At 42.7% G+C, this 15,909-nt stretch overlaps 1 protein-coding gene across 2 annotated transcripts in view; it reads left to right on the top strand.

The window, feature by feature from the left end:
• FRMD3 (FERM domain containing 3) overlaps positions 1-15,909 on the top strand; it is a 289,794-nt gene that overhangs the window by 138,085 nt on the left and 135,800 nt on the right. For both annotated transcript variants that reach the window (XM_040355603.1, XM_040355606.1), the window contains one exon: positions 12,240-12,282. In XM_040355603.1, coding sequence (XP_040211537.1) covers positions 12,240-12,282 — 43 coding nt within the window. The remainder of the gene's footprint in view (positions 1-12,239; positions 12,283-15,909) is intronic.

The raw sequence follows: 15,909 nt of genomic DNA on the forward strand, positions 1-15,909 counted from the left end.
CATACATTGTGATTTCTGGATTTTTTTTTTGATTATGTCTCTCACAGTGGACATGCACCTAAGATAACTTTCAGACCCCTCCATGATTTTCAAGTGGGAGAACTTGCAAAATAGCAGGGTGTTCAAATACTTATTTTCATCACTGTATGTATAACTTCTATTCAGTGTGCCACTAATGTGCTCCGATGGTACATGGTGCCAACCAGATTAACACACATCCTCTCCTCACATTACCCACTGTGCTTTAGTGGCTGCTACAGCATTAGAGGTGCCCCATTGACATGCCCAATGTTACAGAGTCTGAACCAAAGTGTTCAACTCTGCACCTTATTTACTTGCTCTCTCCCAAAAAACTCTTGACTTGGGCTCCAAATGACAATTTAAGATGGCTACTTATGTGTTACTGGCACCTAAACAAACTATTGTCAATACTTGCAAGAAGCAATTTGTACATGTTACCACGTAAAGTGATGGTCTAGCGCCTGAAGGCTCAAACCCCAGACATCAACTAGCCTTTGACATTGCTGGCTGTGTCCCTGCTCCCTCCTGCCTCATGCACACCGATTACTTTGATGTGCTATTTCTGTAACCAATACTAAACCTTATGCAGTGGGAGGTGTTAGGGCCACATGCAGTACCAAAGGAAACTAGAACATAAAATTATCTTCTCCAACCCGCTTCTCCATGCTGCCACATCAAACCTGGGTGTCAAGGGTTGTAGGACCCATCTTTGCGCACAGACATTAACACTTGCCCAAGGAAGCTGTGGAGGGATCTGGAGGTGTCTATTTAAATTTGATTCAAGTGATAAATGTTTACCTCAGTGAAAAAAACAATCTCTTTTAACCCTTTCCACTGAGTGTAACACATATATGCGGGATCATGGAAGTCGGTCTGTATCCATGGGGCTGCATATATGCACACATGTGTTTGTGCTGGGAGCACACTTCATAGCGCTCTTCCAGCACAGAGACTGGGCTCTCATTGAGAACCCCCAGTCTTTTACTAACAAACGAGAATGGGGAAGCCCGGCTTCTGATCAGCTGACTTCTGTGATAGTCTCTGATTGGTTATCATAGTGATTACTCACTGTAATCACTGATTACTCACTGTCGTCAGGAGCAGAAGAACTTATTTTGGGTTGTACTGTGGTGGTAGATTATGGTAATAGCAAGAAATCTACAGATACATTTAAAAAAATACATATTTTCGACTTTTTTTCCCCTTTGGTAATAACAAAAAACAAGAGATTTCCATTTACCATCAAATGAAAGCCAAATTTGACCTGAAAAAAGGATATACCGTATATACTCGAGTATAAGCCGACCCGAATATAAGCCGAGGAACCTAATTTTACCACAAAAAAATGGGAAAACTTATTGACTTAAGTATAAGCCTAGGGTGTCTATCTGCATGCCTCATTGTGCCTCACTTTGCCTCACTGTGCCCATGCCTCACCGTGTCCATGCCTCACTGTGCCTCACTGTGTCCATGCCTCACTGTGCCCGTTCCTCATTGTGTTCGTGACTAGACTTATGTTTAAAATGGGAGTATAAAGAACAAATATATATCACAGTGCTGTGCAAATTAAAGTGCTAGGTAAAGAAAATGTGCAAAACGTGAAAATCCTGTACCATTAGGGTACCTATGTTAACCCGTTAAGAGATGTGCTGATAAAAAAAAAAGTGCAATATAATGTCCTTTTTGGAAGTAAACAAATCCAATTGCCAAGTGCTGAGTGATTCTAAAAGTGCTTTGTGCTCTTGTTGTATGCCGTGATCACTGCAATCCGTTTCAAAGCCTGGCTTTGAAAAATCTGTGCTCCCCGGTCGTAGTTCCCCCAGACAGCAACTTTACACACTTGTAGAGGAGAACTGGGGCTACATGTGTGCCAAGTTTCGGGTTCAGGGGACCTACGGCCGGCCGGTACCGGGTCTCCAAAGTTACCAGAGAAATGACCGTTTAACATGGGAGTCTACGGAAGGGGTGCCCAACTTTGAAAAATCGGTGCTCCCTGGCCATTGGTCCCTCGGACAACAAACTTTGCACACTTGTAGAGATAATAACAAAAAACAAGAGGTTTCAAATTACCATCAAATGAAAGCCAAATTTGACCTGAAAAAGGGATTTACTCTATATACTCGAGTATAGGCCGACCCGAATATAAGCTGAGGCACCTAATTTTACCACAAAAAACTGGGAAAACGTATTGACTCGAGTATAAGCCTAGGGTGTCCATCGGCATGCCTAACTGTGCCTCACTTTGCTCACTGTGTCCATGCCTCACTGTGCCATGCCTCACTGTGCCATGCCTCACTGTGCCCATGCCTCACTGTGCCCATGCCTCACTGTGCCCATGACTAGACTTACGTTTAACATGTGAGTATATAGAAGGGGTGCCCGGTGTTGAAAAATCGGTGCTCCCCGGCCGTAGGTCCCCCAGACAGCAACTTTACACACTTAAGTGCCCAGCCGTGGGTCGCTGGCGACCCCGGTCCGAAACTCCGTGATCGCGGCCGTGGGACCCACAGACCCGATCGCCGCCGGAGTCCTGCGATCGGTCCCCGGAGCTGAAGAACAGGGAGAGCTGTGTGTAAACACAGCTTCCCCGTTCTTCACTGTGGCGCTGTCATTGATCGTCTGTTCCCTGATATAGGGAAAGGCGATCAATGATGTCACATGTCCAGCCCCACCCCCCTACAGTTAGAAACACATATGAGGTCACACTTAACCCCTTCAGCGCCCCCTAGTGGTTAACTCCCAAACTGCAATTGTCATTTTCACAGTAAACAATGCATTTTTATAGCATTTTTTGCTGTGAAAATGACAATGGTCCCAAAAATGTGTCAAAATTGTCTGATGTGTCCGCCATAATGTTGCAGTCACGAAAAAAATCGCTGATCGCCGCCATTAGTAGTAAAAAATTTTTTTTTATAAAAATGCAATAAAACTATCCCCTATTTTGTAAAGGCTATAAATTTTGGGCAAACCAATCGATAAACGCTTATTTACCAAAAATAGGTAGAAGAATACGTATCGGCCTAAACTGAGGAAAACATTTTTTTTTTATATATATTTGGGGGATATTTATTATAGCAAAAAGTAAAAAATATTGAATTTTTTTCAAAATTGTCACTCTATTTTTGCTTATAGCGCAAAAAAAACAAAAAAAAAACGCAGAGGTGATCAAATACCACCAAAAGAAAGCTCTATTTGTGGGAAAAAAAGGACGCCAATTTTGTTTGGGAGCCACGTCACACGACCGCGCAATTATCAGTTAAAGCGACGCAGTGCCGAATCGCAAAAACTGTCCGTGTCCTTTACCTGCATTTTGGTCCGGGTCTTAAGTGGTTAAATAGCGTTTTTAGTTTGTGGTGTTCGGATGCAGTGTAGTTCCTCTTTACCAATTATTTATTTACACTGAAAAATACAAGATAAATCTATTCATTAAATGGACAAAACCCACTTTATATGTTTATTTTTGCCCCTCTTATAGTATATATGTCCCTCCCTGTCACTACATCGATCTGCATTTGCATTATTTTCCTGCGACAGGGTCAACTACCACCAAAGTAATGTTTAAATATTCTGCGATAAAACTATGCACATTAAAGCCTTAGCCCTGGGAGAATCAAACTTGTGGAACTAATGAACATTTGACATTTTATGAGCCGTATGGTGCCAAGAGGGCCACCCACGACTCAGATTTTGACCATTCAGCATGAATGAAACAGCTAAAAAATAAATCAATACAGTAAATTCTTACATTATTAAATAAATATATAAAAAAATACAAATATGTAGAATACAGTGCCTTGAAGAAGTATTCATACCCCTTGAATTTTTTCACATTTTGTCATGTTACAACCAAAAACGTAAATGTATTGTATTGGGATTTTATGTGATAGACCCACACAAAGTAGCACATAATTTTGAAGTGAAAGGAAATGATAAATTGTTTTATTTTATTTTTTACAAATTAATATATGAAAAGTGTTTCATGCAGTCGTATTCAGCCCCCTTTACTCTGATACCCCTAACTAAAATCTAGGGGAACCAATTGTCCACCTGTGTATAATATAATCTCAGTATAAATACAGCTGTTCTGTGAAGCCCTCAGATGTTTGTTGGGGGACCTTAGTGAGCAAACAGCATCATTAAGGCCAAGGAACAAACCAGTTATTTAAAAAAAAATCCAAGCTTTAAACATCTCACAAAGCACTGTTCAATCCATCATCCCAAAATGGAAAGAGTATGGCACAACTGTAAACCTACCAAGACTTGACCGTCCACATAAACTGACAGCCAGGGCAAGGAGAGCATTAATCAGAGAAGCAGCCAACAGGCACATGGTAACTTTCAAGTAACTGCAGAGATCCATAGCTCAGGTAGGAGAATCTGTCCACAGGACAACTATTAGCCATGCACTCCACAAATCTGGCCTTTATGGAAAAGTGGCAAGAGAAAAGCCATTGTTGAAAATAAGCCATAAAAAAGTTCCATTTGCAGTTTGCGAGAAACCATGTGGGGGACACAGCAAACATGTGAAAGAAGGTGCTCTGATCAGATGAGAACAAAATTGAACTTTTTGCCTAAAAGCAAATTGCTACCTGTGGCGGAAAATTAACACTGCACATCAACCTGAACACACCATCTCCACCGTGAAACATGGTGGTGGCAGCATCATGTTGTGGGAATGCTTTTCCTCAGCAGGGACAGGGAAGCTGGTCAGAGTTTATGGGAAGATGGATGGAGCCAAATACAGGGCAATCTTAGAAGAAAACCTATTAGAGTCTGCAAAAGACTTGAGACTGGGTTGGAGGTTCACCTTCCAGCAGGACAACGACCCTAAACTTACAGCCAGAGCTACAATGGAATGGTTAAGATCAAAGCATATTCATGTGTTAGAATGGCCCAGTCGAAGTTCAGACCTAAATCCAATTGAGACTCTGTGGCAAGACTTGAAAATTGCTGTTCACAGACGCTCTCCATCCAATCTGACAGAGCTTGAGCTATTTTGCAAAGAAGAATAGGCAAAAATGTCACTCTCTAGATGTGCAAAGCTGGTAGAGACATACCAAAAAGACTTGCAGCTGTAATTGCAGTGAAAGGCGGTTCTATAAAGTATTGACTCAGGGGGGCTAAATACAAATACACGGCACATTTTTCACATATACCTTTGTAAAAAGTATTGAAAACCATTTATCATCTTCCTTCCACTTCGCAATTACCGTATTTATCGGCGTATAACACGCACCGGCGTATAACGCGCACCCTAATTTTAAGAGGGAAGTTTCAGGAAAAAAACTTTCAACAGCCCCTTTTATATTCCAAAGCCCCCCCCCCCCCCCCTGCACATTACACAGATCTCATCACATTACACATAGATACCAGCACATTACACATAGATATCAGCACATTACACATAGATACCAGCACATTACATATAGATACCAGCACATTACACATAGATACCAGCACATTACACATAGATACCAGCACATTACACATAGATACCAGCACATTGCATAGATATCAGCACATTGCATAAATATCAGCACATTGCATAGATCTCAGCACACTACGTAGCCCCCCCCCCCCCCCCCCCCATACACTACACAGCATTGTCTCCCTTGCACAGTACAGCTCATTTACATTACACAGCCCCCTTGCACTCCCAGGAGACTGCCAGCATACTGTAACGTTTAAAAATAAAGCAATGCCAGTCCCTTCTACATACCGTAGCCTGTGTTCAGGCACGGACAGTTCCTCTCATTCATACAGTGTTCCCCGGCTGGTCACATGATCGCTCTCCTCTCATGTGACCGCTCTCCTCCTCCAATCTGAAGCTACACTCGGAGGGGGAGGAGGAGCAAGAAGAGGAGAGAAGGGACGAGCGATTCAGTACGCTCACGCTGGCGTCCCAGGACCAGGAGAGGTAGGATGGCCGGCATGACACCCCGGCCCAATCCCCGCTCCCCCCCATTGGTAAAAAAATGACATCGGCGGATAACGCGCACCCCCGATTCCCCCCTGATTTTAGGGGGAAAAAAGTGCGCGTTATACGCCGATAAATACGGTATGTGCCACTTTGTGTTGGTCTATCACATTAAATCCCAATAAAATACATTTATGTATTTGGTTGTAACATGACAAAATGTGGAGTATGAATACTTTTTCAAGGCACTGTATATCCCCAGATAAATCCTGCAGACACCACATCCCAAGTAAACATCTCCAGAGAAAGTTTGCAAATGGTGGATTTTTGAGGCGTCAACATGTCATATATCAAGCAATCAATCTCTATAGATATAAAACATCACTTTATTTAACCACTTCCCTACCGGCCCATAGTGAAATGACGTCCACAAAGAACCTCTGCCGTTCAGAGTGGACGTCATATGACGTCCTGGGCTTTGTGGGGGGGATATCTGAATGATGCCTGGAGCTAGAGGCATCATTCAGATATCCTTCTCTTGTGCCGGCGATTCTGCACAACGTAAGAACGATCATAGCGGCGGTTCCGCCGCTAGATCGTTCTTACAGGCGGCGGGAGGGGACATCCCCCCCCTCCCGCCGCCATCCGGTGCTTCTCCGGGCTCTCCCGTGCCATCGGGGGCCCGGAGAACGAATCGTCCGGCGCTCGCAGGAAGCATAGAGATGACTGGTGACCAGATGGTCACCAGTCATCTCTATGACCGTCGGAGGACCCGGGCGCGATGTGATGACGTCACGCCCGGGTCCCGTAAGTAAACAAAGCCGCGATTGCGGCTGCTAAGCAACAGCAAGCATGAGATCGGTGATTTTTTTTTCACCGATTTCATGCTTTCCAGCCTGGAGGAGAGATGTGGGGTCTTATTGACCCCGCATCTCTCCATAAAGAGTACCTGTCACACACATTCCTATTACAAGGGATGTTTACATTCCTTGTAATAGGAATAAAAGTGATCAAAAAAAAAAAAAATTAAAAAAAAAAGTGTAAAAAAAGAAATAAATGTATAAAAAGAAAAAAAGAAATAAAATTTATTTTTTTAACGCCCCTGTCCCCGGTAGCTTGCGCGCAGAAGCGAACGCACACGCAAGTCCTGCCGACATATGTAAACGCCGTTTAAACCACATATGTGAGGTATCGCCGCGTGCGTTAGAGTGCCAGCAACAATTCTAGCACTAGATCTCCTCTGTAAATCTAAACTGGTAACCTGTAAAAAATTTCAAATCGTTGCCTATGGAGATTTTTAAGTACCGAAGTTTGGCGCCATTCCATGAGTGTGCGCAATTTTAAAGCGTGACATGTTAGGTATCTATTTACTCGGTGTAACATCATCTTTCCTATTTTACAAAAAAATTGGGCTAACTTTACTGTTTTTTAATTTTTTTAATTCATGAAACAATTTTTTTCCAAAAAAAAGGCGTTTGAAAAATTATTGCGCAAATACCGTGCAAGATAAAAGGTTTCAATGACCGTCGTTTTATTCCCTAGGGTGTCTGCTAAAAAAAAATATATAATGTTTGGGGGTTCTGCGTAATTTTCTAGCAAAAAAATTATGATTTGTACATGTAGGAGAGAAGTGCCAGAATAGGCCTGGTATGGAAGGGTGTATAACTGCCCTGTATGGAAGAGGTTAAAATTTGATAAAAACCATGATGACATAACATCTGTTGAGACATATACAACAGACATAAAGCATGTTTAAAGTATATGTGATATTCCCATGCATATGCACATTCTGATCTACCTACTATTGTTTTAGAATCTTTAATAGCCAGACAGATTTTTTTTTTGTAAAGTACACAGATGGTTCAACAGTAGAATGGTGCCAATAATTGTAACACATTTCACAGTCTGCTTTTCCTGACAATATTGAAATAACATCTATAATTGTATACCTATGATGTTAAAGTATCTTTTTTTTTTTTCTTTAAAAATAACATACATGTTATACATACCTGCTCTGTTCAAAACCTCCTCTTCTCAAGTCCTTTGCCCGAGCACCTGGCCCCTCCCTCCTGTCAAGTGCCCTTACAGCAAGCAGCTTGCTATGGGGGCACCCAAGCCGAGCCGCAGCCCCATGTGTTCATTCAGACACGGAGCGAGCTGTGGTTTGGCCCCACCCCTCTTTCCTCATTGGCTAACTGACTTTGATCGACAGCAGCGGGAGCCAGTGGTGCTGCTGCTGTGTCTCAGCCATTCAGGAGGGATGTTCCAGACAGCCAAGGCACTTGTGTTCATTGCTGGATCAAGATGGGGCTCAGTTATTTATTAGTGGGGCTGAAAGGGGCTTCTGCATACATAAGGTTTTTAATCCTAATTCATAGAATGCATTTAGGATAAAAAAGCTTCTGCCTTTACAGTTACCTTAAGGCATGGAAATCACAAGTCAAGACCTTGTTTACATATTGGAACTTTAGTCAGAAGCCTGCTAGATCACTTCAGGCTGGCCCATTTTGCAGGTATAGCTATGTAAATCCTGTATAATATAAAAATAAGTGCCTAACTGTGTAACACACAGTAATATATTGTCTCACCCTGCTCTGCACATGCTCAGTTGCTCTCTATTTTTTGGCACTGTTGAATTTGTACAGGCCGATTTGCTTACAGCCTTAAAAAACCCAAACGTTGGTGCGGCTCTATACGGCGTCTGCGCACCGACGTTCGGGTTCTGTCGGCAACCTGTGACGCGCAGTATGCGCCGTTCGGAAGCCTGTCAATCACAGGCAGTGCTTGGGAACGCCCAGTCCCGCGGGATTGGCGAGGGGTGAAAATCGTGATAACGAGGTATGTGCTGAGAAAAAAAAAAAAAACACCGGCATTCTGTCGGTAGGATGGCTCGAATTTTTTTTGAGGGTGAACCTCCACTTTAAATCGGAATTAAAACCCTCCTATCCTTTACAGCCAAGTAAGCTGCTTCTGTTTGATCTAAAATGCCATGGTGCTGAACATATGATCAGTTATGACACCAGCCACTTGATGATTTATCAGTTTGGTTGATGACACAAGAAAATATGAGAGTTTACAATTCCTGGCATTCCAGGAATGTAGTTATAAAACAAATGCACTACACATTTGCAGAGCCTGGGATCGGATGCCCTGACGCCGCAATGGGAAGGAATTGGCTCCCCTGCGATAGCGGTTGTAGGTACAGCCTGCCTTTCCCCTATGTGATAGGAACTACTTACCTCCACAAATATACAGTACTCATCAGCTGCTGGGGTGTTTTAAGTGGCAGCCTCCACCTCAGAAAGGACCTCCGTTGGGTACCATTGGGGCTTCTAACCTTGGTGCACACACTGCCCCTTTTCCGCCCGGGCGTTTTTTGGACCACACTCTCTGCAACAGTGGCATTATGGCCATACTTGGCTACATATCTAAGGTGAATTTCATTTAAATATCTCCTTCACAAATACCCCTGAAGAAAGTTTACATACCCGAAATGCATTGGGTTGAATAGAGAAACCATCTGTTTGAAACCTACTATATACCTGGATGTTTGTATAAAATATTGAACGTCTCTTTTTTACCTAGTTGATTTTGTACTGTGTTTTTCTTCATATGATTTGCTTGAAGGGGGTTAAAACCTTTTTGCTGGCACACATTTGTGATAATTAACTAAACAGCAAAAAAATGTATATGTGTTGTGCCACGCACACGCTAATCACAAAAACAGTTACATAATATAAATACATATAAAATTGAAATAAAAATTGTGATTGGCGTGGCACAACATATAGATTTTTTTCTGTTCATTCTAGGAATTTAACTGTTTTTTTAAACCATTAAATTGATGGGTTTAGTTCCGCTTTATGATTTACTGCTGCTCAGGGGCCCTGGGCTTCAGCAAAATGGCAGCCTCAAGCATGAAGAAACAGGAGCAATTCTGGAGGCAATTTACAGCACCCACTAATTTTGGTAGCAGAATTATTAATGTGGAGTGTATGTTCCTTGCAAAGGAAAAATATTTTTTATCAAGTTGTAATGGGTAAAGTTCCGCTTTAAGCCTACATCCTTGTGAAGGGCCGTGTTTGCCCACACGGGGATGCACAGGTGTTCCATGCATCCTTGTGCAGGCAGTCCCACATCTATACACCTATTGGGATGCAGCGGTTCGCAGAGAGCAGTGTAAATTGTGAGTGAGATGTGATGGAGGAACCCGCAAAGGAATCACACTGGTTCTCTCATCGCACGACTGTGAACCGGAACTTACTGACACATCATGCAACACAGTGGGGTTGATTTACTCAAACTGAAGAGTGCAAAATCTGGTGCAGCTCTGCATGGAAGCCATTCAGCTTCAACTTTAGCTTGTTCAATTACAATGGAAACTGACTGGTTTATATGCAGAGCTGCACCATATTTTGCACTTTTTAGTAAATCAACCTCATTGTGTTTCTGTGTGGAAACAGACATTTTGGTAGAGGATATGGCTTTGCTTTCTCACATTAGACCTGATAAGTGGCGATTTAATGACTGGTTGGTAAGCAGAAAGATAGGTGCAGAAAGTAAATAAGCAGAGATATTCTTGCATTTTAGGTGCTCTGGTGCAGATTCCTCTCCAGCAAGGAGAACATAAAGCAGCAGTGTAGTAACATGACCAAATCTTGAGAGACCAGCACTCATGGGCAGTAGTGCCTCAGATGATCTCACGCTGTAGATATACAGTGCTGTAAAGCTATGAGACACAAGGCAAAGGGATGCCTAAGCACAGGAATTGCACTGCTCTTTTTTCAGGAGTTTGAGAGAATGGAATGGGGACCAAATCTTGAAAGACCAGCACTTATGGGGAGTAGTGCCTCAGATGATTTCACCCTGTAGATATACAGTGCTGTAAAGCAGGGATTGACAAAATCCGGGCACCTGGTCGCAATTGCGACTAGAATTAGCGACCTGGCGCCCGGGGAAGGAAGCTTAGGCCTGCAGAAGGCCGCTAAGCCGCGACCTCAATTACCGGCCGGCACGGGCCGATGCGATCGCGCAGCGGGGTAGGTGGGGGAGCAGGGAGACACAGGATAGCCCATCCTGTGTCTTCTTGCTCCCCCGCCACGCAATCGCGTCGGGCCATGCCGGCCAGTAATCGAGGCCGCGGCTTTGCGGCCTTCTGCAGGCCTATGCTTCCTTCTGTGAACTGGCGCCATCTTGTGGTGGCCGTTGGCATGACAAGTAAACCACCAATTCTAATGGAGCTTCCCCAGTGTTTTCACTGCCATCTCCTTACCTCTAATTAGAGCCCCAAACATTATATATATTTTTTTATTCTAACACCCTAGAGAATAAAATGGCGGTCGTTGCAATACTTTCTGTCACAACGTATTTTCACAGCGGTCTTACAAGCGCACTTTTTTTGGCAAAAAATACACTTTTTTTTATTAAAAAATAAGACAACAGTAAATTTAGCCCACTTTTTTTTATATTGTGAAAGATAATGTTACGCCGAGTAAATTGATACCCAACATGTCACGCTTCAAATTGCCTCCGCTCGTGGAATGGCGACAAACTTTTACCCTTTAAAAACTCCATAGGCGACGTTTAAAAAATTCAACAGGTTGCATGTTTTGAGTTACAGAGGAGGTCTAGGGCTAGAATTATTGCTCTCGCTCTACCAGTCGTGGCGATATCTCACATGAGTGGTTTGAACACGTTTACTCACGCATTCGCTTCTGCGCGCGAGCTCGGCAGGACAGGGCGCGTTTTCTGGCTCCTAACTTTTTTAGCTGGTTCCTAAACTCCAAGCAAATTTGTCAAGCCCTGCTGTAAAGCTATGAGACACAAGGCATAGGGATGCCTAAGCACAGGGCAGTAGTGCCTCAGATGATCTCACGCTGTAGATATACAGTGCTGTAAAGCTATGAGACACAAGGCATAGGGATGCCTAAGCACAGGAATTGCATGGCACTTTTTCAGGAGTTTAGGAGAATGGAATGGGGATGTGATGGGAAGAGAAAAGTTGCTGTATATGACACACACTGTGAATTGACAGCTAGTAAATGAAGGGGAGTCATGATAGAGTCCTTTGACCCCACTGGTTATTCCACAATAGCTTCCTCTGTATGCTAAGTGCTAACATACAGAGCGGTTCCAAGCATCCTTTAACCCAGATTTGAAATACAAACAAAAGAATGTTAGAATTATTAACCAGTTAAAATGTTATTTGATTGTTATTATGAATGCTTTTCTTTGTGTGTGTATTCATGTCATAAGTCCCATACAGTCAGCACTGACCCCTGTGTTTCTTTTTCTTTTCCAGCACTGGCTTGATCCTAACAAACCCATTGTCAAGCAAATGAAATGTAAGTTTTCAAATCCTGAAAGAGTTTCAGCTATATACAGTATCATACATATGTGTAAAAACGGCTGAATTAGCTTGTCAGACCTGGTTATGGGATTGTTGACACATCCGAAGATACAGAATCCCAACACAATAAGCTGTGTGACATTGCTGCAGGAGGTTCTGTAAAGTGGCTCACTATTTTCTTTCCACCATGGCTATGATTCACATATTATATAAAGGTCAGCCTTTTCATGCTGAGTGTATGCTTTATTCTGTTATCAAGTTAAATGTGAACTCTTTTTAAGAACAAAATGACTGAATTTCAGAAAAGAAATCTCGGAGGTTCCTGTAACACTGTATAGCCCTCTAATAAAAAGGTGGGCACTTGTCTTATATTTGCGAGGACTTAGGTACTGCTTTGGTTTCTTCTCCCTGCCCAGGTGTTACTTGCAGCTAGCACTATTATAAATAGTGTGGGTGTTGTTATTTACACATTCTGCCTCTTAGGTATTGATAACATATGATGCAGGGGCAGATAAAATTATCCTTCATATTCTGTATTGGGTGTGTGCGACAAAGAGGATCCAGGGATACATACCATTCACATATTAGAAATAACACTTTTAATTGTTAAGCCCTGGTTCACACTGCTACATTTGTTGGCAATGACACCGTCCTAATCGGTGCAACGCCATACCGATTTCAAAAAGTCGTTTCTGCAATTTCGTGCCGCGATTTACATTGACATCTGCACATATGTCTCTGCGATCGCAGCCGAAATCGGGACTGCCAGTGGGAGTGAAATTGTGATAGTTCAGCTGAACTTGCACATCTTCACTCCTGCAGCCCAGTGTGAACCTGGGCTCAAGGCCTGTTTCCACCCAAAAAATATATTACATTTTACTGGTGGTTGCTTGCTGACATCTTGGTCCCCATTTACACAGGTGTACCTATTTACACCCATGCGAAGGGCCATGATACATTTAGTGTTTTTATTACATGCTATTGCTGTGGGTTAGTTTTTTTTTATGACTATCACCTTCTATTCCACCATACCCTACCTTCACAACTAAACTTGTGATGGCATTCTGTATTTGGTGTACTCGCATAAAGTGCTTCCGGCATCAGCATGTTGACATCTCCTGGAGAGTTACATCTTGAGAATTCTGGGCCCCCTTTTCCCCCCAGACCAACATCATCACAGTGTTTTTCTGGAAGTAAAAAAATCGATTTAAATTGGCACAAAAAATGTTGCTAAGTGAATAATGACAGCAGGCTTGCTACGTTTCAAGGTTTCAAGGTACAGTTTCAAGGCCAATCTTTTGAGATTTTTCTTACCGTACATCCAGAAGAAAAAGGGCAACAAAGCTAGTAAAGGGACTACAGGATCTCATCTATGGGGAAAGACTACAAGCATTAAACGTATTCTTTCAGGAGGGGAGACGCTTGAGGGGATATGATAGCGATACACAAATACTGTACTGGTGACCCTAGCATAGGCAAAAAAAAAAAAACTTTTCAGTTAAAGGGCGTTTGCAAAGACACACGGGGGGGGGGGGGCAATTACTGGAATTGATTCCCTGTATGTATGGCTTTCACTGCAGCAGACGAAAGCTGGCTTCTACTCTCCCTCCATCTGTCTTTCAGTTGCTGTAGAGAGAACCATACAGGGGATCAGTTCCAGTAATTGACCCCCCGCCACACCAAGCGTCCGTCCTGTGGACCATCCTCTTCCCACTGCTGCCAGGGCCCCCCCCTGTGTGCACCCCCCACAGTGCTGCCGGCTTTTTAGTGTATTTTTCAAACAGCAGCCCTGATGACTAATATTGAATGTCTTCCGAAGTTTAGTTGTCAGAGTAAGATATGGTGACTAGAACCTTTTAAACAAATAGTGTGAGTTTATTTCTATGGGCTGTGGATAATATATTCCTTTACTGACATAGTGATACAACTCTCCAGAAAGTAAGGAATACAGCTAATATTTATAAGCACATTAATAGATGTATACATGGGTTTCTACACAGTAATACAGTGCAAGTTATACATGCCCTCAACCTTGTGAAAGCTGGTGATTCTATGCTATTTTGAAATTGCACCGTGCTTGGTTATGTGGCAGAAATGCCTCCCAGTCTGAAACTGAACTAATATGCCATGTGCACCTGCAATGATCTGACTCTGCATCTTGGCCTGTCTTGCCTCATATGCCCCTGTAAATTACAATGTTTATGTGAGCTGTAGTATGGTTTGGTAAAACATTTATGTGTGATCATGACACAGTACAACTCTAGTAAGTTTTTATTCTTTGGTTTTGAATAAAATGGGGAAGGAATAGAACTTCAGTCTGAATTTGGTAAGTAAGCTTTATCAAGGAGGGCAAAGCTTCATGTTCTCTGTATGCAAAGAGCTGCAGAGGTTAAAAATGTGTCACGTCAAACACAGGCAGATCTCCATCTGGCCCTCTCAGACCTTCTGGACCAAGGTATCAGGGCTCCGGGAACCTGCTGAAGAATCATTTCAGAGGTTTTACTCCAACCCGCTCACTGTCCCAATACCCAAAGGGAGTATTTTTCCCTTTGGGTATACATTTGGGTCCAAAAATTGCCTTTCTGGCTTCTGTGAACAGTTGCCCATCTTTCCAGTGCAGGAACATTTTATGACGTTTGCTGTAGTACCACTGCACTACCAACTTGTGGTCCTGCTTTTCGATATGTCTTTTGCTCTTCAGGTGATATACAAGGTGTTGGCTTCAGTGTTGGTACGACATCACAGAAGCTTAGGTGTAAGCTGAGACTTCAGAAACTGTGGCTGCATCTTACTCATCAGGAGTATCTGGGTCTGGTCTTGGACATGTCTCAGTGTTCATTCCTTGAGATAACCTCAGACTCTACGGTCTCCAGTTTGAACTCTTCAATCCAGAAGCTGTCTGACTCTCTGCCTCTCCATGACAGTATTGGGACTAATAGTTGCCTCTTTCAAGGCAGTCTCTTTTGCCCCATTTCACCCCAGATATCTGCAACACAGCATCCTGTTACTGTGAGACAAATTGGTCCACTGTCTGGACAGGGCAACTCGGTGGACACCAAAGACAAGGCTATACCTTGCATGATGGATCAGGAATCTTCTGCAGTAGTCAGGGAAGTCCTTTCTTCTTGTCTTTTGAAGAATTCTTATGAAGGGTGCAAATCTTTTTTGGTGGGGGGAAACCTAGGCTTAGGGGACTTGGACGTCAGACAAATCTTGTCTTCCAATAAATATGTTGGATCCTCTGATGATTTAATGTCCCTTCCATGTTGGAAAAACCTGTTGGAGGGTCATCGATCCAGATTCAGTCAGGCAATGTCACAGTGGTGGCATACATCAACCATCAGGGAGGAACCAGAAGTCTCACTATGACAAAATAGGTAGAGCCAATTTTGTACTGGGCAGAACTTCATCTTGTCAGCCATGTACATTCCATGCAAGCAGATTTTTTATTTTTATTTTTTTCATTCAAATTTAAGTTTATTTTCAATAAAATAAATACATACATTTGTATTAAATTAGCAAGAAATAAGTCAATAGCACGCAGAAATATAATAATTTAAATACATTTCAATTCATAATAATCATTCCTGTCTTATTAACTGCCACTTATATCTATCCATCC

Source organism: Rana temporaria, chromosome 1 (assembly GCF_905171775.1).
Source record: "Rana temporaria chromosome 1, aRanTem1.1, whole genome shotgun sequence".
In the NCBI taxonomy this organism is placed as follows: Eukaryota; Metazoa; Chordata; class Amphibia; order Anura; family Ranidae; genus Rana; species Rana temporaria.